At 37.1% G+C, this 27438-nt stretch overlaps 1 protein-coding gene across 29 annotated transcripts in view; it reads left to right on the top strand.

The window, feature by feature from the left end:
* Positions 1–27438, top strand: part of SYNE1 (spectrin repeat containing nuclear envelope protein 1) — a 287044-nt gene that overhangs the window by 236089 nt on the left and 23517 nt on the right. For 26 of the 29 annotated variants that reach the window (XM_072926945.1, XM_072926947.1, XM_072926946.1 and 23 more), the window contains 13 exons: positions 791–937; positions 2065–2219; positions 2521–2668; positions 6345–6439; positions 7406–7640; positions 8345–8539; positions 10329–10454; positions 11197–11352; positions 13285–13443; positions 13916–14082; positions 20952–21114; positions 24720–24907; positions 26557–26707. In XM_072926945.1, the coding sequence (XP_072783046.1) occupies positions 791–937; positions 2065–2219; positions 2521–2668; positions 6345–6439; positions 7406–7640; positions 8345–8539; positions 10329–10454; positions 11197–11352; positions 13285–13443; positions 13916–14082; positions 20952–21114; positions 24720–24907; positions 26557–26707 (2085 nt within the window). Of the gene's footprint in view, positions 1–790; positions 938–2064; positions 2220–2520; positions 2669–6344; positions 6440–7405; positions 7641–8344; positions 8540–10328; positions 10455–11196; positions 11353–13284; positions 13444–13915; positions 14083–15393; positions 16709–20951; positions 21115–24719; positions 24908–26556; positions 26708–27438 lie in introns of those variants that run through there. The other 3 variants (XM_072926952.1, XM_072926950.1, XM_072926954.1) reach the window with 3 other exon arrangements.

Here is a 27438-nt window from a genome sequence, read left to right as displayed (position 1 = left end):
CTCATTCAGGAAAGCATCTGTCTGGAATGCCAAGGTGGCATGTTTTCAGCACACAACAATAGTGCCAACAGTGGCATCCACAGCTACTGCTCCCCTGAAGACAACCAGTCTTCCCACCTATTTCTTCAACAGTAAAAGAAATAAGAGATTCTGAATATTGTGTAGAACTGATTTTTTGCCATTCCTATTAATGTCAGTAACCAGACTGACACCTACCATTTGTGACAATGCCTGTTTACTAGATGTTGCCAAATTGCTTGTGTCACCAGGGTCTAAAGAGGAAAAAATGAGTGGAAGAATGTATTCCATAGGAAACCATTTAGATAAGAAAGCCACAAAGGTAGCAGCTTCTGTTTGAGAGAAAAGGGGCTTTACTCAAGAAATCCAGCAGTGTCTGGGATGTTTTTGTAGTACCACTGTAGTATGAAGAGGCAAAACACAAGATAAGTTTTTAATTTAAAATTGCAGTAAGAGTTACTCTCAGTATATCTCTGCTGGCTATAAATTAAACAGAGGAGTTTGTTTCATAAAATAAAGTTAGAAAATATTATCCATTTCAAGGTAAGGAGGCATTTATGCACTTGGCTGAAGTGTTCCCTTTGCTATGATCAAAAATTCTCTTCTATCCTAAGAAAAACTAATTCCACAGTCTGCAAGCAATGTACCAGTTACAATTGCTCCTAGCCAATTCAGCTGTTTGCAAATCTATAATGGGATAAACAAGAGTGTAATGTCAGTCAGGAGGCTGTGAAGATGAAGATATTAATCTGTGGATCCTTTTATATTCAAGGCTGGAGTCCTGGACTATCAAACCTTTGCCAAGAACCTGGAAGTCCTTGAGACCTGGATAAGAGAAGCAGAAGAAACATTGAAAGAACAGGATCCCAGTCCTTCATCTGATGTCTCAACAATACAGAGTAGAATGGAGCAACTCAAGGTGACTAATAAATGGAGGAAGTGCTGAGGTTTTTCTTCTATTGGCCCGGTTATTTGTCGTGCAGGGTATGCACAGATATCATATGTGCATTCTGTAGGTTTTTAAGGACTATCACTCATGAAAAGTGTAAGACTGAGAAATTGAAGTTTGATACCAGTCAAGGAATGTCACATTGTCCCTGAGTAAAGATGAAAAGGGCAGTCAGACTGTTCAGAATAAAATTAATAGCAGTTCAAAATAGTCATAGAAACTAGCAGGTTTTGAATATTTCCTTCATCCTGTTTCCTTTTATCTTTTTTTAATTTATTCAATTCCTGTTTCATTGATATCTTCTTTAGGTATGAAGTACATTATACATTTGGGTAACTTGATATATTGAAGAAACATTCATAGTGTGTACTATGTGATCTCCATCTAAGGTCTTGTACACTTTTCTTATTGTGAATATTCTTTTTCTCCTCTCCTTTTTTCAGAGGCCATGACAGGAAGTTGCTGAACTTTGCCATCTAGGCTGTTTTTGTCATTGTAATCTTCCATTCTTTTTCCATCAAGATTAACTAAAGACAAAATTCCACTTTGTACATGCTTAAAAGCAGAGCATTTTCCTTATGGAGTGAATTGAGTATTTCTGTACTGCAAAACAAAAACCTGAAAATAAAAAGTTGAATAATTTCAGTGAGAATTTACCAGCCTACAATTCAGGATAAGAAACAAGGAAAGAGGCTCACTTATTTTGACAGTAACCATACAGCTTCGAACACCAGCCTACTTCTTCAGCTCTGAGCAGTAAATTATCAATCAGTAAAACACTTCAGTGCAATTTGAGTATACTTCTCTGCACACTTTTAAACCTGGACACAAGTCTTCTCCTGTCTGGGACCAGAAGATGAATACTGGAAATGCAATTTTTTCCTTGGCATAGAGATTGCTTACCACTTGGTGGCAACCAAGGCTGTTCTAAATCTAAGTCTTGAGGCACTAATAATGATTGCTAGAAGCAGCAAGTAAATCTAAAATTAGAGTTTTCAATATGTTTCTAAGTCTAAATAAGTGCTAGTTCATATTTTTCAAGTCAATAATAATGTAATTCCTGAACTTCCCATTATCACTTTTATTGTTTGTTGCAGAGTCAGATGCTGAAGTTCAGCAGCATGGCCCCTGATTTGGACCGTCTCAATGAGCTGGGTTACAGGCTTCCTCTGAATGACAAGGAAATCAAAAGGATGCAGAACCTGAACAGACATTGGTCTCTGATCTCACCTCAGACTACAGAGAGATTCAGGTGGGGATAAATAAAGATTGTTCTACAATTTTTTACAAGTTAGAAAGTATACCTTTTGCAGAATATAGATCTGTTTCATGTATTTTATAGACCAAAGTTCCTTTTCTTTGGTGTACTTATAAATAAAGAGCAAAGCCATTGAGCTGAGATGCTCATTCTGCCACAAATTAACAGGACTTGAAATGAGTAGGACTGCTACTTTTCTAAGTATTGACTAAATAAATTAAATGAAGCAACTAAGTGGGAAAGGTGTTACCCTGATTTGGAATTACCTGAATCCATCTTTCTTTCTTTCTTTCAGTAAGTTGCAGTCTTTCTTGCTGCAGCAGCAGACCTTCTTGGAGAAATGTGGGACTTGGATGGATTTATTAGTTCAGACTGAGCAGAAGTTGGCAGTAGAGGTTTCAGGAAACTACCAAAGGCTTTTGGAGCAGCAGAGGGAACACGAGGCAAGTATTCATGTATATTTTTACATTGCTAATACACATACTATTTATACATAAGAAGGAATGCACATTCTTTTTTTGAATGATACAATAGCATGCTTTGAATTGTATTTGTGTGTACCATTTGAGAAAAACTTAAAAACAGAAGCAAGCAAATATGTCAATAATAGCCCGTGGAGGAGGACTTCAGTGTCTGTGCAATCCATCACTGTGCCTATAAGTGCGTGTCCCCTGCACTCAGTCTACTTCAGATTTGTTTGTACCAAGAAAACCAAAGCTCCTTTAAAAACCTAACAATTCTTGTGCTATTTGGCTCTTTGCCTTCACTCATAACTGTAGAAAATCTCTATTTTGATTTTGTTTATTTTTTACTAAGTTATCAATGTGTATAGCATTTGAAAAGCATGTTAAAGGAAGATTTTTCAATTACAGAGTTATACAATTCACCATGAGGCCTCCATTTGATAACATTTCCTCGGAGAACAAACTGATTTGTTCTTTGCTGCATGCTAGAGTCATTGGTCTATAAAAAATCAGGAGCTAGCACAGATTTTGCTGGAGGGAAAAACTGATTCAGAGTTTTTACTAGTACTAGATTCAGAGTTTATGATTCTTCTGTGAAGTCAAGTGGTGCACATTTTTTCTCCACCCATATTGTTACTGCCAAGATTTCTGTTAAAGATCAAGTAAAAGAAGTAAGTTTTCATATCAGAGCTCCCATGGGGCCCCAGTAGTTTCAGTTCCCACAACTTTTTCAGTTGACCTTCTCCTAGACTCAGGCTGGATTACAGGAAGAGTTATGTCCTTTCCCCCTCTACTGCCTTATATCTTATAGCATAATACTTGAATGAGTGTCTGACATCAAAAAGTAATTCACAACCATTTTTAGCATATTTTTGCCTTAGCATCTAACTGCCTTTGCTTTTACAAATGTCATCCATTTCATTTCCTTTCATTGCTGCTAGCATTAACTGGACGGTCTCTAAGTTTAAACATCTCAGGTCTTTGAGATGTTAATGTCCAGAAATCATTTCTAAGTGGATAATTTCCTACTTTTGTTGTGTCCAGTCATAGCCATAATTATCTGAAGGGAGTTAGGGCAATCTTCTTACATTCATTTGTCTTGAGATTTCAGCTTAATTCTTTCCTAAAACATTCATCTGCACAGATGAACATTACTTGGGCATTCTACTTAAGCCCTTTTTTTTTGCAACTGTAAATCCTCTCAGAACTGAGGTAATTAATATCTGTTTTTTTTAAATACTGCAGTTAATCCTTTAAAAAGTAACCTGCTTTTACTTTCTTTAACCTTATTTTTGGCATTTTTTATAATCAAAATGTATTCATTACAAAATGTCCTTTTCAGTGCTTCCTGATAGTCACTAAGAATTGTTTTCCCACTACTTTTGGCTGAAAGGGTCAAATCTCAACTTCTTGAGATGCATTTTCACATTGTTTTGCTTTGTATTTTTGAAAATAATGAGAAAATATTCTGTTTCCACCTGAATTCCTAGAATAGATATTTAAATGCGTCTAGCTTTATTATTGCCTTTCCAGTGACTCATAGCTTTTGCTGTTTTTTACCCAAAAAAGACCCCAGCCACCTCACTGGCCTTTTTTAGAAATCTCTTCCTGGTGGAGTTCACAAGGTAGAGGTGATAGCTTTTTCAGACATCATGTGCTAACAGTGACATCTGCATCAGTCTACCAGGACAGTATCATAATCACACTTGCACAGTTCTCCAGTACATGGAGCAGTGCTTGGGGCTCCTGTGCACTGGGGGTGCACTGAGACACACACTTGAGAAAGTGCTGGCAGGGGAATGGGAAGGAAGTTCCTTGCCAACTCAGTCCCCAGTATGCTGGTGTTGTGCATTTCAACACTTGCCCTCCTTTCCTTGTCGTTTGAACACCTGTTTCTGTGATTCATGGTGATTTACATATGAGAATAAATTTAAGTGACAACTAGTCCCAGGTAACAGAGTATTCTTCTTATCTACAGAGTGTAAATATGGAAAGAAAGTGGATGGAGACCAAAATATCTCTACTTTCGTGTAGGGCTTGAGTACATCCACTCTAAGCATAGTTCTAGTGCTTGATAAGTTTTTATTTCACCTCCTAAAAATGTGTTAAAATTTTCCCTTTTAAAGGAATTGGTTTTGCTGGTTTTTAATTTTGTTTTGTTTTCAGATTTTTTGGGGGTGTGGAGGGAGGGGAGGGTGGGAAAGGCTGGGGTTTTTGGGTGGGGGACTTGTTTAACTAATTGCAGCCAGTTGTGTTCTGTTTAGTCTCGATCTGTCAACAATGCTGGTAGATGCTGTTACCTCCTGTGTCCCCTAACTTGACGGAAATAGATGTGACAGAAAGTAAAATTTTTGCCTTTTCGCTCAGCTTTCTGAAATTCTCAGTGCCACTCTACTGTGGCTTCATTCATGAAATAATAATAGCATTCAGTTTCCCTCTGGTTCAGGTTCAGTCAATGATAAGTGTCAGGGCATTCAAAGAACAGTCTCAAATATTCTGTAAAGAAATCAGACAACACTATTCCTTTCTATGAGAAAATGTATGACCTCAGTAGCACCTCAGAGTTAACTCAGTGATTCAGAGAGGCAAAATCTCATTTTGAAAAATTAGAAGACCTAAACTACACGCAGTGTGCTTGAGGGATTTAAATGCGCAGGTGCCAGTGGGTGTTCTGCTGGCAGGTGCAGATGCAGGGATTGGTGCAATCATAATTTAAGCTGGTGGGATGCCATATAAGAGGAGTGAAGAATAGTGGCTCCTTGTTCAGGCAAGAGTGAACTTCTATCAACTACAAATACCATCACTAACTGAAGGAAAAAAAAAAACCTCAAGCTTCATACCAGTATAATTTTTCTTTGAAACTCTCTGTAAACCTTTTGAACATCGAGTCAGTCCAGTGATGCCTGAGTGTACCTTCATTAACATAAAAATATTCCTGAAGAATCTTACATAGAGACATGTTCCATTACTAAGAGGAAAGATGTTTTTAAAAATAAATTTAAGTAGTGTATTCACTTGAGGTGTGTTTTCTTAAGTAGTAATTAGGAAATTTTTTTGTCTTAAGTAATAAGAAGGCTTTAAAAGTATGTTGAAAGTTTATTATGATGTTATTATTTGTGGAGAAAATTGGAAAATAAATATGAAAACTTGGAAGAAGTGGAAGATTTATTTCTAGCTCCTGTACATAGCTGTCTGTTTCTTTTAAAGCCGTATTGGCAATGTAGAAGTGTATTAAAAGTTTATATAACACTACCATAACACATGGTCTGTACAACAAAGCAAAATATTATAAAATTCTTAAACATGTCAAAAAATAAAAAGTGCCCTTTTTATCCAAACAAAATATACCCTATCTGGATTTTGTTGTAGATTATAATGTCAGTCACACAGCTGTACTTAGAAACATAAAACCTATCTCCTATTGATATAATTTAGCTTTATGATATTGGTCTTGAGGAACTAATAATGATTCCTAGAAGCAGCAAGTAAATCTAAAATGAGAGTTTTCAATATGTTTCTATTAAGGTAATGAAAAAACTCCCATTGAATTAATCTGAAATGTGATTAAATACATTGAAATTCATTTTTATCAGTGCATAAAGACAGAATTAAAAAGTAAGATCTTGTTTTAACCTCCTTGTCTCCTGTACAACAGCTATTCCAGGCAGAGATGTTCAGCCGCCAGCAGATTTTACATTCAATTATCTCTGATGGGCAGCACCTCCTAGAACAAGGACAGGTGGATGACAGGTAGACATTGCTGTATTGTTGCTGCTGCTGGTTATGTGAAGTTATACTTAGATTAGTGGGAGACTTCCAAACAGAGAAGGTAGCAGATGGCAGTATTCAGATCAAGCTCTTCTGAAGTGGAAGTTACTATTGCTGTGGTTAAGCTGTTAATTAGCCAGATCTTAAGACATTGTTCTTTTGAATGCTATGGGGTATGTGAATGCATTTGGGAATACAACAACCTTCTGAGGCTGCTTCTCTGACAAAGATTTGTCTTGGAATATCAAGCGTGTTACATATATATCTATTCTGATGTATTTTCAAAATATCACTTTCACCAAAGGAGCTTTCAGTGACACTACATTTGATTTGTGCCGCCTGGGGATTTGCCTCCACCAGGATTCCCTACTGCCATTTAATAGTAATAGGAATAGTAATTCATTGTTGCCTAGGATTTAATTTTAAACGCTTGTGATCAAATGAATGAAAATCAGTGGAACACCAGTGGCTTCACACTTGTGCATATGCATTGACTTTGCTTAGGTTATCAAGGTACAAAGATGAACTGGTTTTTGGAATGTGAGAATTTTATTGATACTGTGTGTATCTTATGCCTGCTTTGAACTCAGTAGTAAATCTGGGGGTGAATTGTGAAATCTCCATGATTTACTGTGAATTTGACTAATCCAAACTGGCAAAACCTATGGCTTTTCTTTGTGTATTTCTGGGAAAAAGGTAGAATAGTTTTGTGCAATTAGGGTTTGGGGTTTTTAAAGTCTCAATAATTTGATCCCTTTAACTCTCCCATACATGAAGTGTGAAGTTCTTATCCTCAGTCAGCCTTCATGAGACTTCAGTGCTTTTATCTTACTGTTTTATAATGGGCTGACAGACACCTTTCTTTTCGCTACAATGTATTTCATTAAGCAAATATATCCAATATGAAGGTTACTGTGTCTTTTTTTACTATTTATCTATTTACAATAGGGATGAATTTAATCTGAATCTGACTCTTCTGAGTAATCAGTGGCAAGGAGTAATTCGCCGAGCACAGCAGATGAGGGGGATCATTGACAGCCGGATTCAGCAGTGGCAGCGCTACAGGGAGATGGCAGAGAAGCTGCGCAAGTGGCTGCTGGAGATGTCCTGTCAGCCAGTGACCGAGCTGGGCAGTGCTCCTATCCCACTGCAGCAAGCAAGAGTGCTGCTGGATGAAGTGCAGGTATGTGCAGTGTGTTTGAAGAAAAAGGAAAAAAATCCCTGCCTTTTTTACAGTCTTCACCATTTAAAATGTCTTTAAAATGTCTTAGATTCAGCCTGTCTGCTCTGCCATTTTTGGAACTGGTGTAGCATCAGAAGTGTGATGGAAGCAAAGGCAGAGTTCATAAAGAACGTGAAAGAGAACTTAGTGGGCTCTTTCTCTCAAGCCACACATGCTTCTGTTTTTGCTTTCAGCCAGTGTTACACTGAAACGGTCTTGAAAAGACAGTGATGACCTGCTTGAGGAATGTATGCTAGATAACAAGGATTCCTTGAGTGTCCATCTTCATGAGAGGCTAACGGTATTTAGTAAGCAGATTGGTGTCTTCAAGCTTTTTAGCTGGAAGATGGATATAATAATAATAACTCTTATAAGCATAACAGGATCTAGAGGAAATCTTTCTCTTTAAGAGCAGTTGAGATACTGACATTAATAGAGAGAAAGAAGTCTTTCATGTCTTCATTTTCTAGGAGAAATTTTCTAAAGTCTTGCTACAGTAAATGATTGTGAAAATGTTAGGGTAAATTGTTTGGGTCATAGCTCATGCATAAGACAGGATATGTAACCAACTAAAATATGGACTTGATAGTGAATTACTGAATTGTAATTAAGTGCTAATTGTAATTAAAAGGACAAAGCTGACAGAAAACTATTAATATTTTCAGCTCAAAGAGAAAGTTCTCTTAAGGCAGCAAGGGAGTTACATCCTCACTGTGGAGGCTGGGAAGCAATTGCTGCTCTCTGCTGACAGTGGAGCTGAGGCAGTTCTGCAGTCAGAGCTTACTGAAATCCAGGAGCGCTGGAAGATAGTTAGCACTCAGCTGGAGCAACAAAAGAAGCAGCTTGCTTTGCTGCTAAAAGTAAGTGTGCAATTTCTTCTGTACTTCTTCAGCATGTTTGTGGTTTCTCACTTTGAGCTCTGGTGGAGGAAAGCTCTCTCAATGGACAAGCACAAATACAGGAACTTCATTTACAGTACATGAACTAACAATTTCCCTTCACCCCCTCTGAAACTGGGAGTGGTAATACTTCCTAACAGGCTTGCATGTCAGTTGATGTATTGTAATTGACATTTCCAGAATACTGCCAATAAAGTATATCCATAATACTCCTATTTTCAAAATAGAGGGAAAATTAATTTTATTTTGCACAAATTTTTACACATATTTGTATTGGGTTTAAGTGACAAAGTTTTTCTAGGTGAAAGCTGCAGGGATGACTTCTGTGAGAAGCTGCCAGGAGCTTCCTGAGTGTCTGATGGAGCTAGTGCCAGCTGGGTCCACGATGGACCCACTTCTAGCCAAGAGCCCAAAAGTGATGGTGGTAGTGCCTCGGGGATAATACAGTTAAGAAGGTGGAAAAACAAAAAATTACTGTGCAGGAGCAATTGCATACAGAGAGAGGAGCGAGACAATGTGACAGCAGCAACTTTGCAGACATCAGGGTCAGTGAAGGAGGGGAGGAGGCACTCCAGGAGCCAGGGCAGAGATTACCCTGCAGCTCATGGTAGAGACATGAAGCTCTATGGTGGAGCAGAAATTCATCCACAGCCCAAGAAGGTCCATTGGGAAGTAGAGATCCACCCACAGCCCATGGAGGACCCACACCAGAGCAGGTGCATGCCGAAAGGAATCTGTGACCTCACGGAAAGCCCACACTAGGGTCATTTTGCTGGCAGGACCTCTCACTCTGTACCACACTCTTGTTGGAGCCTGATCCTGAGGGTTTTGGATTAATCCATGGAAGGGACTCTCTCCAGAATAGTTTGTGAAGAACTGCAGCCCATAGGAAGAGCTCATGGAAAAGTTCATGGAGGATTCTCTCCCATGGGAGGGACCCCATGCTGGAGCATGAGAAGGGTGTTAAGAACATCACAGGCTATTTTCACGCAAGGTTATATTATTTGATATGGCTAATTCTTCATCAAGGTGATAATGAAATACCTGCATAGACTGGGAAAAAAGGAAGGCGAGAAATACAGAGGCAGTGGTAGAAGGAGAATATCTGGAAAAGGAAGACTTAGTTTCAATACAATGCAAGTTTCAAGAGAGGTTCTGTGTTTTCTGGCATCACACAACTGGTATTCTTTGGGGGCTGAGGGCTTATTAGGGATCTCTTTGTCTTAATATAAGGCTTTAAGAAGCAGGTGAGGCAGGTAAAACTATACTACTTGATAAGGTTTGTTTGCATAGAACGCATTAAAAATTTTGGAAAGTATACAAACACTAAAACAGGTGTAGCTGGTAAAATCCTAATTTAAAGAAGATACTGAAGGTACTGATTTAAAGATGGTACTTCAATCTGCACTGAATTTACAGTTTCCCCAATGTACCTGAAAGAAGCTCTTGTAAAAGTACAAGGGTGTGTTTCATACAGGCATTCAAGAAAGGAAGTGGAAGATCACATTTTTCAGGGAGAGACTTTGCTGAAAGGATGGAGTTGGATCTAGACAGAATTTTAATAACAGAAAACTTTGTGTATTTACACTAACAGAGACCTACACACAGAAAAAATCTACACATTTCAACACATGACTCAAACTCTGAGACTTTTTGTATTATTTAAGAGGGCATGTTATTTTTAGGCAAATTGACTGACATAAGTATAATGCAGATCAGAACTTAAGTCTAATAAGCATTCTGCTTTCAGGACTGGGAAAAATGTGAAAAGGGCATAGGAGACTCCCTGGAGAAGCTAAGATCATTCAAGAAAAAGCTTTCTCAGCCATTGCCAGATCACCATGATGAGTTGCATGCAGAGCAAATTCGTTGTAAGGTAAAGCATTTCTCTGTTGATTTTTGTCTCATCTTTGTCTGCCTTTGTGCAGTGACTTCTTCTGTTAAGTGGGTTCACATTACTGATGATGCAAACCAGTTGACCATCCCCATGACAAGAAGCGGTCCATATGGACACCATACCAGAGTGATTTCACCATAATGCAAATCCTTCAGAGTAAATACAGATCTGATCAAAGTGATACCAGAACAAGGTCTCAAAAATACTGTAAAAGGATTTTATATTGGTGAGGTTTTATTACAGAAATTCTAAACTCAAATTTAAATTCATGGTACTTCTGGTTGAGTGAATTTTTTTTCAGGTGAGGTGACTATGGGGGACTTTAGACAATACTTCTAGGCTATTATTTGCATTTTAGAAGTGGATTGCAAGCTTGAAAATATTTTCAATACAGAGAAGTCCAAACCAGTACTTGAACTTCCCAGATACCTTTGAACTTCAGAAAGTTGAGTAGTATCTTAGTTTCCAACTTCTTGTTATAAGGCTGATGTTTCATTCTCTGCTGGGGAGTTAATACCCTCATAACTCTGAAAATATTGGTATATTTGGTGTTGATATTTTCTTTTTCTTTGAGATGGGGCTGAAGCAGTGTGCTTGGCTTGGTGGGTCTGCTCAGTTGTGACTTAAATCAGTGGGTAACACTGCTTGTCTGTTTCATGAATGTACTCAAATTTTTACTTGTTAGCAAACTGGTCCTTTTTCCATGTGTTTTTCTATTAAGGAGTTAGAGAATGCCGTTGAAGGTTGGACAGATGACCTTGCACACCTCTCCTTTCTGAAGGAGACCCTGTCTGTATATATCAGCGCAGACGATATCTCAATCCTGAGTGAGCGAATAGAGCTCCTGCACAGGCAGTGGGAAGAGCTGTGCCACCAGGCAAGTACAGCACTGAGCTCTGATGGGAGCAGTATGCAGGCTACAAAAGTGTTGGGAGAAAAATTAAATCCAAGTGGCAGCTTTTAGAAAGGATTAATGTAGACACACCTATATTCAAAAGTGAATTCTTTTTAAGTCAGGGGAGTCATCCATTGAAATATTCCTTTAATTACTGCTAGTGCTTCTAGATCTCGTGAACTTTGTAATGTTTATGAGGTCATATTTAAACAGCCTTGGAAAATCAACCAGAGGGTCACACTGTGACCTATGGGACTTGGCATGGCTGGCCGGGAAAAAACGCAGAAATAATACAATTACACTTTGCTTTCGTGGAAGACCTGTGCTCAGAAAGGTTGTCCTCTCCCGGCTCAACATTGCCCTGTTGTAGCTTCAGTTCTGCTGATACCTTCTACTTTAGGCCTCAGTGTCTGCATTTCTTTTAGTCTGAAGTTGACTAGCTTGCCTGCAAAATGGAGCTGAGGAGTATTGTTTAATTTTTTCAGGTGCATCATGCATAGTGTGCTTTTGGCCTCTGATTTGCACTCCAGGTAGTAGAGTCTTCCTTACCCAGCTTTTCAGATTATCCTGATGTAATTTCTGTGGTTCAGTAGAGATTGTAGTCCAGATATGCTGGGGCTAACTTGAAATATTTACCTTATGCAAAGTACCTGTGAAGGCTTCAAAAACATCCCCAAAGCAGGAAAAATGCTTCACAGTTACCTGCACAGAACTTGTTATGAGTTAGTTACATTTGAATGAGCAAGTGTAGATACATCTGAATTATGATTCAGTCACTGTTTGCATGTTTATGGTAAAAGAAGGAGCCAAGTAAAGAAGCTTTATCTTAGTTTTGAGCTTGCTGAGTGTTTCAGGATGTAACCTGGTGCAACACTTTGTTCATCTGCTGCTTATTTCATCAAGTTTAGAACCACAAAAAGGAAGTGCAAGATAACGTGTATGCCCCTGTTCAAGTCAACACAGTACTTAAAAAGCATGTCACTTTAATTTGTGAAAGAGCTTCGTCTTTTCAGCTGAAAGTACAATACAAAGTCAGAAATAACCCAGATCACAGTGGGGAGGAAGTAAGTAGTTGTACCAATGTCTGAAGCTGGAGAGATGATTTTGCTGCTTAGTGTATTCTGCTATTTTGATTTCAGTGTCCATCTTGGTCTGCCACTGCAGATGGTATCAGAGTTACAGCTATTTTTTAATTGCAGCAATGTTTTCCCTCCTTCTCTGTTATCTGCAGCATTTGCTTGTTTGATGTGTCCTGTCTAATCTTTCATGTCAGGGCACACCTCAGTGCTTTGGAATCTCTCAAGGTGTCATGCCTATACACCGGAAATAGTCGTCAAGGATATTAGTGTATTGAGACTCAAGTAAAAAATTACTTTTGCAAAATACAGTGTATTTTGGATTTAGCTTTGTATTCATGTGCTTATGCACCAATGGCACAGATTTTTGGACTTTACTATATTTGTATTTATTTTTTTTATGCTTTGGTGAAGCATTTTTCTTTTTAATTTAATCACTGAGACTAAAAATAAACTAATATATTTTATAAAACTTTATAAGTGAGCAAGTTTTGTAAGGAAATACAATTTTTATCTTCTAATGAAAACTTTGGGTTAGAGATGTTATGAAACAAGATAGTGACAGACTAGTGAGCTTAACGCTTGGGTGCCTGTCTCTGTGCATAGGATGTAGCTAACAGGAAATCTGAGATCAGCGCTTACCCCTGAACTTACAGGCAGTCACAGAAATTTTTGCTGTACAACTCCAGTTTGTTTCAATGGCAAGTAAGTGGCTGAAACACTTTTTCAAGGCTAGAGGAATTCACAATTCTTCAAGGCTAGAGGCACCAAGTGTTTTAAGCATGTCTTAAATGTGTTTACTATTTTAGTTTCATTTACTTTTTGCAAATGGTTTCAGGTCTCCTTGCGTCGACAACAAGTTAGTGAGAGACTGAATGAGTGGGCTGTCTTCAGTGAGAAGAACAAGGAGCTCTGTGAATGGCTGACGCAAATGGAAAGTAAGGTGTCTCAAAATGGTGACATCCTCATAGAAGAAATGATTGAGAAACTTAAAAAGGTGTGGTGTGCACTTATATACTCTTCTTTAACTGTTTAATTGTTTGTGAATTAGCTGAAATTAAGGTTTTACCTTACTCTGATGTGTTCTGGTGTTTGTGTTCTCTCACTATGCAGCATATTCCTGTCTTTCTTGAAATAGGACCTCCCAGAACACCAGAAAATTAAGTGAATGCAAAGTCAGAAGCATCTGAATGCTTTACTAAGTGTCCAGTCAGAATTGCCTGTAATGAGCTAAACTATAGCATATTTGTAGAAGGCATTGTGGTTTGGGTTATGTTGGGTAGGTTTTCTTCATTCTTCTGGTAGTTGTTTTTGTTTATCCATCAAATATATAAGAGGTTGTCACTCCACTGCACCAATCAACTGAAAAAACAACATTCACTTGTATTTTTGCACCATTCCTTTTGTCGTGTAGAGCAAAATATATTTAGAATAAGTACTCTGTCTTCTGATTGCTCTTTTCTCTCTAGGATTATCAAGAGGAAATTGCTGCAGCCCAGAAGAATAAAATCCAGCTTCAGCAAATGGGAGAGAGACTTGCTAAAGCCAGCCATGAGAGTAAGGCATCAGAAATTGAGTACAAACTTGGCAAGATCAATGACAGGTGGCAGCATCTTCTAGATCTTATTGCAGCCAGGTAAGACAGTTGTTTTGTTTCTAAGTTTTAAGTGGGACAGGTTAATTTGCTAGATATCAGGCATTTAAAATCCTTTATTTTCTGCCTTTTTATTATAAATTCTGAAATAAACTTATTCTTAACCATCAACACATTTCTGTGAAAATTACTTGTCTGTTTTACTTTATGGTACAGGACAACATTTCTTCAAGAAGAGTAATTTAAAAGCTTCATTATAATAATACGGTGATGGTGGTAGATTGGCTTGATCTTAAAGCTCTTTTTTCTAAACTTTACAGTTCTATATTTCTACAATATAGGATCATTTGCAATCAGATTTAGTGAGCCTTGCTCTAGTCATACTTTATTTTACATGGTGCTTAAAACTGGATGCAAATGTAGTTTTTCTAAAGATTTCTTGACAGTGGAATCAAAACAGTGGTTTTGTATTTCAAGAAGAGCAGGTCCAAAACTAAGTCTTAAGTTTTCTTAAGATCATTTTTTTCCATGGATGGAGAAGAGTAACTTCAGTTAGATGTGTGCACACTGGTCTTAAAGACTCTTTTTATTCAAAGTCAAAAGTATAACAGGAATTTTCAGAACTTAAAAAAATACAGGATTGTTGTTTGATTGTTGTTTGATTGTAAAGAAAATTATGTATCTGTTTCAACACTTTCTGCTTAGCTACAGGCTTCCTTCCATTACCAACAATAATTTTCTCACAATTTTTCATTTCATGAATTGCACAAATGGCTCTTATACTTTATAATTCACATTTCTTTGATGCAAAGACGTATTCATTAGTAATAGTTTAATCCTCTTAGCAGCAAAAGATTTGTTTACTTTCATAGTCTTTTTTTTCTCTTATTTTTTCATATGGTACATTCTTGCTCTGAAATCTGGTAGCACAGGAGCAGTAAATTTTATGTAAGCAAAAGCATTCCAGTGGCTCCTGCTCCTTTAATAGTAGTTCATTTTAAAGTAATGAACACCATATATTTCATACAGAACAATTAATCAGGAAGTGTTGCATTACAATTGAGGAGCCTGCTTGGTTTCAGTGGATGGGATACATCATCAATTGTTGAATTTAAAGTATATTTGATATATTTTTATGTTATCCTTTTGAAATGCTTACTCAGAGAAATGTTTAAATAATACCTTCAGGAAGTTTCTAGCAAAAAGAGATTGCACTCAGAAACTGCAGAACACATCTTAAAATTATCTGTCTTGTCTATTCAGTATTACAGATCAGTCCCCACTACGGGGAGAGGTGAGGATTTAGGATTTTGTATCATTCTCAGGTGGGGAGACATAAGATGCAATATTATACACTTAAACCCTCTCATTCTGATATGATGAAGTGTCAAATCGTAGTTCTAAACTAATGGATGAAAATTATTATTTACTTTTATTTCCAGATAATTTCAACTTAGCCTTCTCAACTGGCATGCTCAGTATTATTGTATGCAATTAAACATATAACTCTTTACATTCCAGTGTAAAATTTTGGTCATTCAGCTGTATATTAGGCTGGAAATCATTAAAACCCAAACTCTTGATTAATGTATGTACAAAATACTTGTATGGATGTCTAATTACCAGTGGACAAAAGGGTTGACATCCCCGAGATAATTTTTAGAATGCTCTGGAGGCCCCTTACAATATATTCTTGATGGCATGTGTTTCTGTTACGATATTTTGGAATTTAGAGTGTATCATATAATTTTGACTTCATTCAGCTAGTAAAGGCATATTAGTTTTTCTGGTACTGAGAAAAAAATACATCTTTTCACTTTCTGGATGCCTGACGGTATTAATAAATTATTAGAGCCTGCAGACTTTTCTGCAATGCTCAGTAATCCCTTCCCTGGAGCATCTTTTCCTACATCTGTGAACTAATAGAAAGTGCTGTGTGAAAGTGTTTAAGTAATATTTTATGGTAATACATGTCCAGTCTGAATTTTACCTGTCAGTTTTATACTGTGTGGTGAAACTTCTCCAGTCACCTGTAAAAGCATATTTGTTTGTCACATTCTGTTCCCTTACTCATTACTCTTAATTGCCCCTCCATTCAGAGAAGGTCTGTAACTACAGAAGTGAAAGCTGCAGAATTGTCTCTGCACCAGAGACTCACATTTTTTCCCTTCTAAAACCACGTAATCCTTCCAGATGAATTTTTCTGATATGTCAGTCTCATTTAAAAAGTTGCCATTGTTTACAGCCAGGAAATGGTACTATTGCTGCAACTGCTCAGGCTTTGCAAAGAAGGTTTTGTATGTGTTTTCATCCCTTCCCCTACCACTCCCAGTCCACATTCCTGGAGATCAAATCTGGCACATGTTGATGAATGCAGGTTTTATTTAGAAACATGACCACTTGTCACCATCCAATGTCATGTTATCAAGCAACGGCTGTTAACATTTGTTTGGCATGAAACAGTTTCTGTACAGTACTCCCCAGCAAAGTGCGTCCCCTTTCCTCCCCCCCTCCAAAAGAACAGTGCTTGCAGGATTTGGGAGTGGAAGTTCTTCTTTTTAATACTGGAAAATTTCATGGTTGTGGTGGAAGACTTGCATGCTGTGAGGATGGCGGAGGACAACAGTGTGGATTCAGACCTCCCAGACTGTAACTGTGATATCACAAGGCAGGCAGCTATTTTTGTTTGCTTTTGATTGATACTATTCTTTCTGAAGTCTTGGCTTGCTGGGAAACTAACTGAAATATTGCTATGTAGAAATCAGTACTATAGCTAGAAATTACTGTTTTCTGCTCAGCTGAAAAACAGTTGACAGTGATAACAACATACTTTGTTTTACAACTAATACTTTTGGATCCTGGAATAATTTTGTCATAGTGATGGAGACTTAGAACTAGTAAAATCTCTTAGCTGTCTGAGAGAAGCTGTGGTGTGGTTTTACTGGTGTTTTCAAATACAAGACCATGTACACATGAGAATAAACAGACTGTATCTGTCTGCTTCTTTGTGTCATCAAAGGGGCATGACTACAAGCAAAAGGCAGAGAAGGGAAGAAGCTGTAAAGAGTGTTTCAGACTTAACTTATCAAAGCCTGGCTGTCCTGTTATATTAATGACTGTTTTGTAACTGCATGTAATACTTGAACTCAGCCTACATCATCTTGGATGTTTGATTCAGCTTCTCTTTTTCCCTTTTCTCATTATCTTTTCTGGAAATTTAGCTGTTATTCAGAAGTCTAGAAATTCAGTCTTTGCAAGAGCAAACTGATTGGAGTAGTAAATATAACAGGCTTTACTGGTGTCCTACTATACAGTAGTACTGTACTTTGGAAAATAGATACATTTTTATTAATATAAATATTGTTTTTAAACAGATCTTTTCAAAGTTGATTTTAATAGTGCAACATTTTTCATTATTTCAGAGTGTTTCTTTAAACTTTTTCTACTGTTCCAAGTGGATATTTTTTTTAAAAGTACCTTTTCTGTTTTCTGGTGTCTACTCTATAGACTTAGCCAACATGCTCTTACTGAGTTTTTTCATGTTGCTTTTAAAGTTTAATATTAGTAAGCAGCTGTCTAAATGACTAATGCAGTAGTTATGACTTCTATATGATGCATTTTTCTGTACTTACAGAAATGTTGTTCCTGTTTAGATTTAAGTGGAACTTAAGATTTTCTTCTTTAGGACTAGTTGAATTAAATACATAAAACACTTTAAATACTTAATTTTATACTTAATTAAATACTTAATTTTAGTTCCAAGTTGTTTTCCCACTGTCTTTGCCCAATGTAGAATAATAGACATTATTAACAGACAATCTGAAGTTACTGGTTTCTTGGGGAAATTAAGGCACATTAATTGGAATATGAAAATATAAATATCAGAAGTCCATTCAATTTGTTAGATGATTTTTCATCAGTAAACCATGAAAACAACTGAATTCTGCTGTATTATTCTTTCTGAGAATTTAAGTATTTGTAAAATATAACAAGACTGGGGTGTGTGTTTTATGAAAAACAACCTTCAAACCAACTGTGTCATGGTTCCAACCCTTTGATTTAGGTGCACAATTTTTCTTATCAAGTTAAGTCTCTCACAGTAACGTGCAGTTACTGTGCTGTCTAGTGCTGCAACAAAAGCATGAAATGATTATTGGAATCATTAACAAATTAAACATAATCTTGCAAGTGAAATCTCAAAACATCAAAATTACACTTGGCTAGGGATTCCACATACCTGATTTTAAACTTGTCCTTTGTCTCTTAAGCAGCGCTTTTAGAGCATAGGCATTTCAGCATTTGCTTGCTGAAGTTCAGAAGGAAAACTCTCAGACATATTGGATTGCATCTATTTGCAGATATGTTTATAGTGTAGCTGGAGGCTCAACACTGTACTGCAGTTCAGTAAAAAAAAAAAAAATCTCAGCAGAGTCAAATAAGCACTTGTTTATTTGTTTCTATTTGTACCACAGGCAAGGAACCTGTTACATTAAACTCAGTATGCAAAAAAAAAAAAAAAAAAACAGTGTTAAGGGTAGATGTAGTGGGGGTACAGGAAGGAAGCTTTAGGGTTTGGTTTTGGGTTTGGTTGGAGTGTTCTTTTAGTATGTCATGCTGCTTTTCTTTCTTTCTCTGAAGTAACTTAGATCATGTGAGTGAAAATAGTGGTAGTTGGCCCAGACTATTTTTTATGCTCTGGCAGGCATGCACTCCTGTGCTGTTTGCCTCAGGCAGAGGGCACTTTCTAAATGATGGACTCTTTATAGCTGCTGCAGGGAAAATGTAGATGAAATCCAGCACAGAAATTAGAGTACACACAACTGCAAACAAAAAATTCCTGGTCTATAGCTTGGTCTTGCAGATGATCGAGTGACATTGTTTCTCCACAGGGCAGGCATGACTCATTGTTCCCTTTCCTACTCCAGCAGGCCTGCAAAAGATCATTAGCATTGAGCCTTGAAAATATAAGCAGAAATGGGCAGGATTTCACTCCTTTTCAATAATATTAGAGATTGAAAAGCTGTATATTACTTCTAGAAGGGTGATAACAAACTTTCTTGGTCGCCCTGTGAGCAAGTTTCAGTTGGTTTAAGCCCACAAACATTATATGTAGAACCAGAGGTGACAAGGAGAGGGTGCCCTCAGCAGGTGTTCTCCTACCATCTCCCCAAGCCTAAATACAGGGCTGTGTTATGATACAGAGCCTCATGATAAGGACTGAGGCAATCTTGCAGGATAATTGTATTGACTTCAGTCCCATCGTAGACAGATTTTCAGATTACCCAGGTTTTTTTCCAGTTACCAGGTGGGGTTTCTCTACAGTTCAAAACCCTACAGCTGTTGGTCGTGAGACGTTAGCAAGGAAGCTATTTGGACTGTTCTTAAGGATTTTTAGCTATAAAGAACCACGGTTTAAGTACCTGTGAGCTAAAGGGAGGGCTACAAAGAGAATAAAATTTGAAAGATTTAACTTTTATTTTTTTAAGATGATATTGATTTTTCTGTTATTCTCTTAATGGTCATCTGCAGCTATTGCTTTCAATATGGAAGCATTCGATAAATTTGCTGGTTATCATTGTGAGAAAAATATTAAGATTAATTTGAATTATAGCATAGTCAGGTGGTATTTTGTTTCTTTAACAAATCTGGCAATCTTGTCTTTTTCAACCCAGTTTAGTCAGTCTGTTCCCAGCTGCACTCATCTCTTAAACCTTTCTGGTATTGAAACACTTACGTAGAAGAGCAGTAGGAGTATAAAAGGGAATGTTACTCAAGATTGTTTTTGGTACCACACAAATAGGGAAAAAGAGAGAGCTTAGAAAAAAATACAGAATTTACTAATAATGTATGTTATGAAACACGGATAGGAAGGAGAGAATTACTGAAGGACAGTTTTGCAGTTCAAACAGATTGAAGGAAAAATTATTGAGATGGGATGAAAGTTTAGTTGAATTTATTCAATCTCTAAGCTTAATGCTCTCTTGATTTAAAAAAAAAAAAAAAACCACAAACAAACAGAAATCTATTTATTTTTTCCTGGTCATTGGTCTTCCAGGGTCAGGATTCCAAGAAAAATTCTAGTTAAAAATCACTATGCAGTTCCATTCCAATTTAATATGTTTAAACCTGAAACAGTCCAATAACACCAACTTAAAACAGCCCTTGGAATTCAAGAATTGTCCCCAAGTTCTGAGCTGGACTTCTTGCTCTGAAACTTATTTATTGAAGACAAGTCTTCACCGTGGAACAGGCTGATCAGAGAGGTTGCACAGATGGTGGCCCATCCCTAGGAATGTTCAAGGTCAGGCTGGATGGGGCTCTGAACAGCCTGATCTAATTGAAGATGTCCTTGTTCATTGCGGAGCAGGTGGACCAGATAGCTTTTAAAGATCCCTTCCAACCCAAATTTTCTGTGTTGCTTAGTTCAGTATTTTCATGGGTGTGGAAAAGGCCTGTTCACTCAGTGCACTCTCCCACCCTTACATGCATAAGTTATTTGTACTCTAACAAGAACAATTGTCATCTATTAGTCAAATACACAACTAAATTACTTAGATAATTTGGGGGGATTTGATGTATGTAAGCTCATTAAAAAAAAAAAAAACAAAACAAACAAAAAAAAAAAGAAACAAACCAGAAAATTTTTCTTAACAAATATTAAAATCAACTGATAAAGGTACATAAGATTTGAAAATGTTGTGTGGCATTAGTAAGCACTCATCTTTGCTTAACCAGCAGCTATGAATGCAGGACTCTGTGCACATGTAATATACTTCTCTTACATAATAAAGGAAGACTTTACAGAAGAACTCACCATCTAAGTGAAGTTTCTCTGAAAGCTTCCTGAAATGCATGCTGTGAATTTTTTTCTTCAGGGTATACTTAATACTGTCATTTCTTTTTCTTTACAGGGTAAAGAAGTTGAAGGAAACCCTTGTTGCAGTGCAGCAGCTGGATAAAAACATGAGTAGTCTGAGATCTTGGCTTGCCCATATTGAGTCGGAGCTGTCCAAACCTATCGTCTATGAAACTTGTGACTCTGAGGAGATACAAAGGAAGCTAAATGAGCAGCAGGTAAAATAAAACACACTTACCAGGTGAACAGTGACATGGGGAGAGCCAAAGTAGAGTGTCCTTGGGCTGCCCATACCCAGTTCAGTTGAGAGGGCATGTGGCAAAATGCTTAAATATCAAGGCAAGTGGTACTTACTGTGTCACTTATAGAGCCTTCTGCTGGCCTTGACATCGAATCCACCAGGAGCTGATTGACATTTCCAAGAAAGGTAAGGCACCAAGAGATGTAACCTGAATGAGTTATTGCAATTGTTTTCCTTTGGGGCTTGTGGTTTTTGTTTGTTTGAAATGTCTGTTCCCAGAGGCAAAACTGACATCTATTAGATCTTGCAAATTTTGTAAATGCTTGAAAATTACTGGTTTTAGCAACCTTTCTAACTCGGTTTTATTTTGCAGCTTGTTTGAGAGTCACTTTGCACGCAAAGATGCATGAGCTATAAATGTGAAGTTAAAATTGATTGATTTATACTACACAAAGCCTTTATGCAGTGCTAGATTAAAATACGTAGAAAAATGTGAATTCAGCCAGTTTTTGGCATTGAAAGTAATGTTATTTCTAAGATGATTTAATACTTTCTCCTTCCTGTTACACTTTGCTGCCCAGTGCAGTTTTACCTAGAAGCACATTGCTGGAGAGAGCTGCTGTCCTTTGTGTTCCTGTTGGTTATTTATTGGAAAAAATACCTTTCTGTTTCCCACTGGAGAGGAGTTAGATGTTCTCCTGGGTCCTTTCTCCAGAGGAGAAAGAAATGCATGGGAAGAGGAAAGACAGGATATTTTGTGGATAATTTATGAAGAGTACAAATGGACATTTTACTCCTTTAAGCTGAGGGTAGAACTGAGAGCCAAGAACTCCCTCAGAGATTTTGCTGGCTCCTCAACTGATTTGCTACTTCTCTGTTCAGAATTACTTATTAATATTTTATATGGAATTTATATAGGGATAATAATTTATAACACTAATGAATGGTGTTTCTGAGACAATAAAATGCTGGGAAGGGCTAACACTACTACCAACAAAGTAGTCAGTTGAGATTATTTACTAGAATCCCTATGCGGACATCCTGTCCAATCCCAGCCACTTCTAGGGGGATTTATTTTGGGCACAGAGACTAATATATCTCTGCCTTCCACTGGACCTTCTGGTGACAGCATGCAGGGATATTCTGTAGAAGTGAGAGTGGTTTAGTTTGAACTCTAAAGGAGAGAAATAGAGGTGAATCTTGCCATGGGTGGATGCTGTATTTGGAAACATGGTGATGATTTGATATGATAATGATACAAGACATGGTTATAATAATAATAGTTTTAAAAACCCACCCACTTTCAATGCATGGCAACTAGCATTTTTATTAGTTGGAGGCTATATCACTATCCACCACGCTTCAGAAGGCTACCTTCTCAAATACTTTGTTCCCTGTCTCTTCTGTTAGTGACTTTGTGTTCTTTTCCATTTTTGATCTTCCACTGAGATCATGTTATCTTCCCAGTTGTTCATATGCAAAGTTAGGCTAAAGATGTTATGTTGTGAAAGAGGAGAGACAAATTCCATTTATGAAATCTACTTCTCAGCCTCTATTACAGCCAAGCATCAGCTTTGCAGATTGCTGGTCTCTAGTGAAACTAAAAATGCAGTTGATTCTGGATATCCTGGGGGAAGGTGGGGTAAATTCAGTGCAGTATTTTCCTGGGGTAATGAACTTCATTTAAAGGATTACTTGTTTGTTCATTTTCTAAATCTCCCACCTCTTAAAATGTGAAAAAATTATGTTTACTTCTGGGCAAAAAAAAGAGGTTGTATATGGGTGACAGCAGTGCATAAAAGTGACATTCCTTTGTGAACTAACCAAAGGCTTAATGTTCTCTAATAAACATAATAAATTTTAAAATCTAGGAAATAAATATTAGACTGTGGAGAAGAAATAGTCTAGACACTGCTTGTGGAAATGTTCTGTAGGTGAATAAAAAAAGTGTATTTCTTATGAATGCACAGGCCCCACAGTTCTCACTACTGCTTTACTCCAAATCATTAGAGAGGAGATCATGTTACCTGCACTTACTTAACCTCAAGTCTCATAGCTGTCTGGAGTGTGTGTTTCATAAAAGGTGACATCTTATTATAGTATCCACCCTTCTATAATAGTGGACAGATAGAAAGAAAAATAAGCATTTTGACATCACGATAAAAGTATTTTTCAGGCAAGTGAAGTGACAAGGCTGTTGCTGAGGAAGATGAGATTGTGATTTTCCATTCAATGTTCTAAAGTAGATGTTTACAAAATAACCTTCTAGTTGAAAAGATGAAGTAGATTACTTTATTAAGTGAAAGCCAAGTTATTACAAACAACCAAAAAAATGAGATTTGTATAGATCCACCTTATTCTATTTCAAATATCCTGAGTTTTTTAATTCAACATTTTGATCTCATTTCCTGCTGGAAGACATTTTCATGTTGCTAGCTGTAAGAAAAGTTCCTGTAGTTAGAGGAACTAGAGGAAGTTGCAACTTAAATATGTGTAGACACTGTGTATTGACACAGTGTATTTCCCTTTGCATGCCATAGTTTACTTCAATAGCAAAATTATAGAGCAGTTTATCTCTGCTCATCCTCAGGCTGCCACATTCTCCTACATAATAGTCCACATCTCTAATTGTCCTATTGGTTCTTCTCTTCATATGAATCAGAATTGAATCTAGTATTCTAGATGCAATATAGCACTTTTTGATGTAGTTAGATTATTATTTCTTTGTCACAATTGGAATTAGGTTGTCTTGGCTTTGTTATTTTTCATACTTTGTCCATATTTTTCCATATAATCTTCTGATGATGTATTTAAAACGTAGACAAAATTCAAGCAGAGTTTCTTTTCATTGAACTGATCCAACAGCAACAGCCAATTACTTCTGTGGTTTGTCTTAACTTTAATCTGGAGATCAAAACTAACATTATCATCACTGTAGAACAAAACATTGAAACTAAGAAACTTTCAGGAAAAATAATGCTGATCACAAATGCTAAGACAATGTGAGTGCATTTTCTTTAGGTGTCTGGAATTTTTGTTTTCTATTTCCAATGAAAATACTATAGAACTGGAAACTTGAAGAAAAATCTCTTACACATGCACTGTTCAACATGTGCTGCTGTGCCAATCTCATCAAACATGCCACTTTGGAGCTATCTCACACGGGGAGCAGCATGTTCATGAAGAGTCCCTCTGCCAAACCCTTGCAGTACATAAGAATGTACTTCCTTGTCACACTTCTTTTACTAACTTCTGCTGTACATTCTCTGTGATAATGGGAGAGGGCTGAGAATAATTCTACCATTTATTGGTGATGTTGATTAAATGTGTGTGAAAGGTGCTCAGCTGAGCATGCAGAGCTCTGGCAGTCCCTGGGAGAGCTGTGCATGCTGCCAGGTTCTCCTGGCCTCATTGATAACATTGCATCACCACTTGCGTAGGTGCACTCTCTTAATTGGTATTACTAGATGTTTTTCTTCTCTTTGCAAGCTTTTTTCTTTTTTTAAATGAGTGGAAGATAAATATATTTGCATGGATGCATGTTTAGCACTTTCTCTTAAGAACTAATCTCTTCACCTGCAGGAACTCCAGAGGGACATAGAGAAACACAGCACTGGCGTGGCATCTGTTCTCAATCTGTGTGAAGTACTTCTTCATGACTGTGATGCTTGTGCCACAGAAGCAGAGTGTGACTCTATCCAGCAGGCTACACGCAATCTGGACAGAAAGTGGAGAAATATTTGTGCAATGTCGATGGAAAGACGACTTAAGTAAGTCTAAAACACCTACAGATTAGTATTTCCTTCTGCAGGCAGAAATACAGCATGGGATGTATATTATATGGTTGCAGAGTGTAAGGTTCAGAAAAAGATCATACACTGACTAGAAGCCAATACCTACTATGCTTCTATGAAAAAAATGAAAGTGCCTTTATACGAAGTACAGATAACAATCATCAAATTTCATGCACAAGTCCTTTAATAGAATTATTTATTATTTCCCATGCTTTGTAGATATGATGAGAGAGAAACTAGAGAAAGTTTATATGATAGCAATGACTTCAAGAGATGTAGAAAACATTACCTAAAAGGGAGGCTGTAACACTTAAATTTACACAAGAACTACTGAGGTTGTTGGTAAACTCGTTATTGAATAGGTATTAATAGGTATTGAATAGAAATATTATTCTAGGTATTCGGGATTTATATGTAGCCAGTTTTCCTCAGCAGTTTCTCTTATATCTAACTTGGTTTGTTTGGAAGAATTTTATGACTGAGCACTTAGATGGAATTTCTTCACCTCTCCACACTTCTCTTAGCTGTGCTGAGAAAATGAGGGCTACAGCACCCTGGATTCTTGGGTGTAGTCTGGATAACTGCACATGCTTAGACCATAATATCCAGAAGATTCATTGCTTTCTATTCCCACACAGGATAGTTTGATGATTTCAACAGCAATAATGATGTAGGTTAATGATGTGGGGCAGTGCTATGTACTATGTGCTGACATAGTAATGAGACATGTTTACATATTTAAACTCCTATATTTTCTTGAATATATTTTCTTTAACTTTGTAAGTTATGAAGCTTATTTCTGTCATATTTATACAGTTATATAAAAAACTCTAGGAAGAATTTGATGTTTCAAAATGCTGAATTGAACTTTATATGGAATTTCTTTTTGTGGAATATTCTTAATGTATTTAGTAAAGTTTCTTGTTTATTTTTTTGCAAAACATTTATTGCCTTTAGGTTTGAATCTAGATCCATAGATTCATATCTTTAAATAATTTGATATTATTGACATAGAAATCATTGAATTGTATATATCTGTAAGTTCTATGTTACAAGTTCTACTTAGAACTACATTTATAAGCTCTATCTTTGACATAGTCTGTCATGAACATACATGGGCTTTCATAACTTTGTGTCCAATAAATCAATTCAGAACTATTTTAAGTTAATGTGGAACTATTTTACTTTCTTAGAATGTGCACATTGTGCTTTGGTGGATTTGTACTGGTATGTTAACTGAGCTATCAATATTTAAGATCTTTATTGTGCTAGAAAGTTATTTGTATTAAAGAGCAGCTTTACTGATGTCACTTGCACTGCATTTCAGAAGTTATTTAGTGTGTGCTCAGCTTTTTAGAGCTCCTATTACAAACGTAAGACTTTTTTTATACTGATTCCAAAATTAGATGCGTTAAAAAAAAAAAGCCTTCATCTTATTCTTGCTCAGTCTGGAATGAGCCAAGCTTCCCTGTGGTCTGTTTATCAGTCTGGCTGGCTGAGTTAGATTGTTAGTCAGTTATTGTCTGGTGCAGTGCTAGTTTGCTGTTGGAGATGACAGGTTAAAGTTCTGTAGGTCAGCTGGCCATCAGTCAAAGCATTCTCTAATTTTCCGTTATCTGTTGCAGAATTGAAGAGACCTGGCGGCTATGGCAAAAATTTTTGGATGACTACTCTAGATTTGAAGAGTGGTTAAAAACCTCAGAGAGGACAGCTGCTTTCCCAAGCTCCTCTGGTGTGCTTTACACTGTTGCTAAGGAAGAACTGAAGAAATTTGAGGTGATTTATAGTGGTTGAAATTCAATACCTACTGATCACATTGCAGCGGCCAGCTGGTGTTCTTCCATAACCAAGTTACAGCAGAGATGCTGTATTAATAAAGTGGAGTAGATGATTTTGTAGCTGTCTTCAGTAGCAGGTTCCTAAGATAAAAAGACAGTGGAAAGTGGCAGCTGGAAGTTTGTTCACCAAAACCAAATTCCTCACCTTTTATATTTCTGCAATTATTTAGTGTATCCAATCAGTTGAGTTCCAGAGTCTTCCTAAATCTCCCTTCACCTAGTGCCTCTTCGAATGCATGCTGCATGTTCTAGCTTTTGCTTTGATTTTATCTCTCCTTTTCATAACTCGCTCAAGCCAGCTTTCTGAAGTCTTGTATAATGCAGAATATCCCCATTTTGAAACCTTATACATGAAATTCATGTTCATGCAAATGTTGTTATGTGTCCACATAGTGTCCCCTGTGACTTAAAAAAGTTCAGCATGCTTCAAAACTGACAAGCTGTCCCACTGGTCAGTGCTTAGGAGCTTGTTACATGACTCCATTGTGTCCGCTGCGATGTAGGGGCTTTTCTCATAGTTACAAGGGATTGTAAACCTGTGTCTAAAGCACACATACACATTGCCTGGTGAGTCACAGAGGAAAATCTTTTGCCTGGACTCATATCTGCAAAGACTGTGTCAAGATGGGAGATAAGAAAGAGAACAAATTATTTAGACAATTCTGTAAA

The sequence above is a fragment of the Taeniopygia guttata genome, chromosome 3 (genome assembly GCF_048771995.1).
Source record: "Taeniopygia guttata chromosome 3, bTaeGut7.mat, whole genome shotgun sequence".
Lineage (NCBI taxonomy): Eukaryota > Metazoa > Chordata > Aves > Passeriformes > Estrildidae > Taeniopygia > Taeniopygia guttata.
The sequence above is the reverse complement of the archived record's forward strand: the minus strand, read 5'-3'. Positions and strand labels throughout refer to the sequence as shown.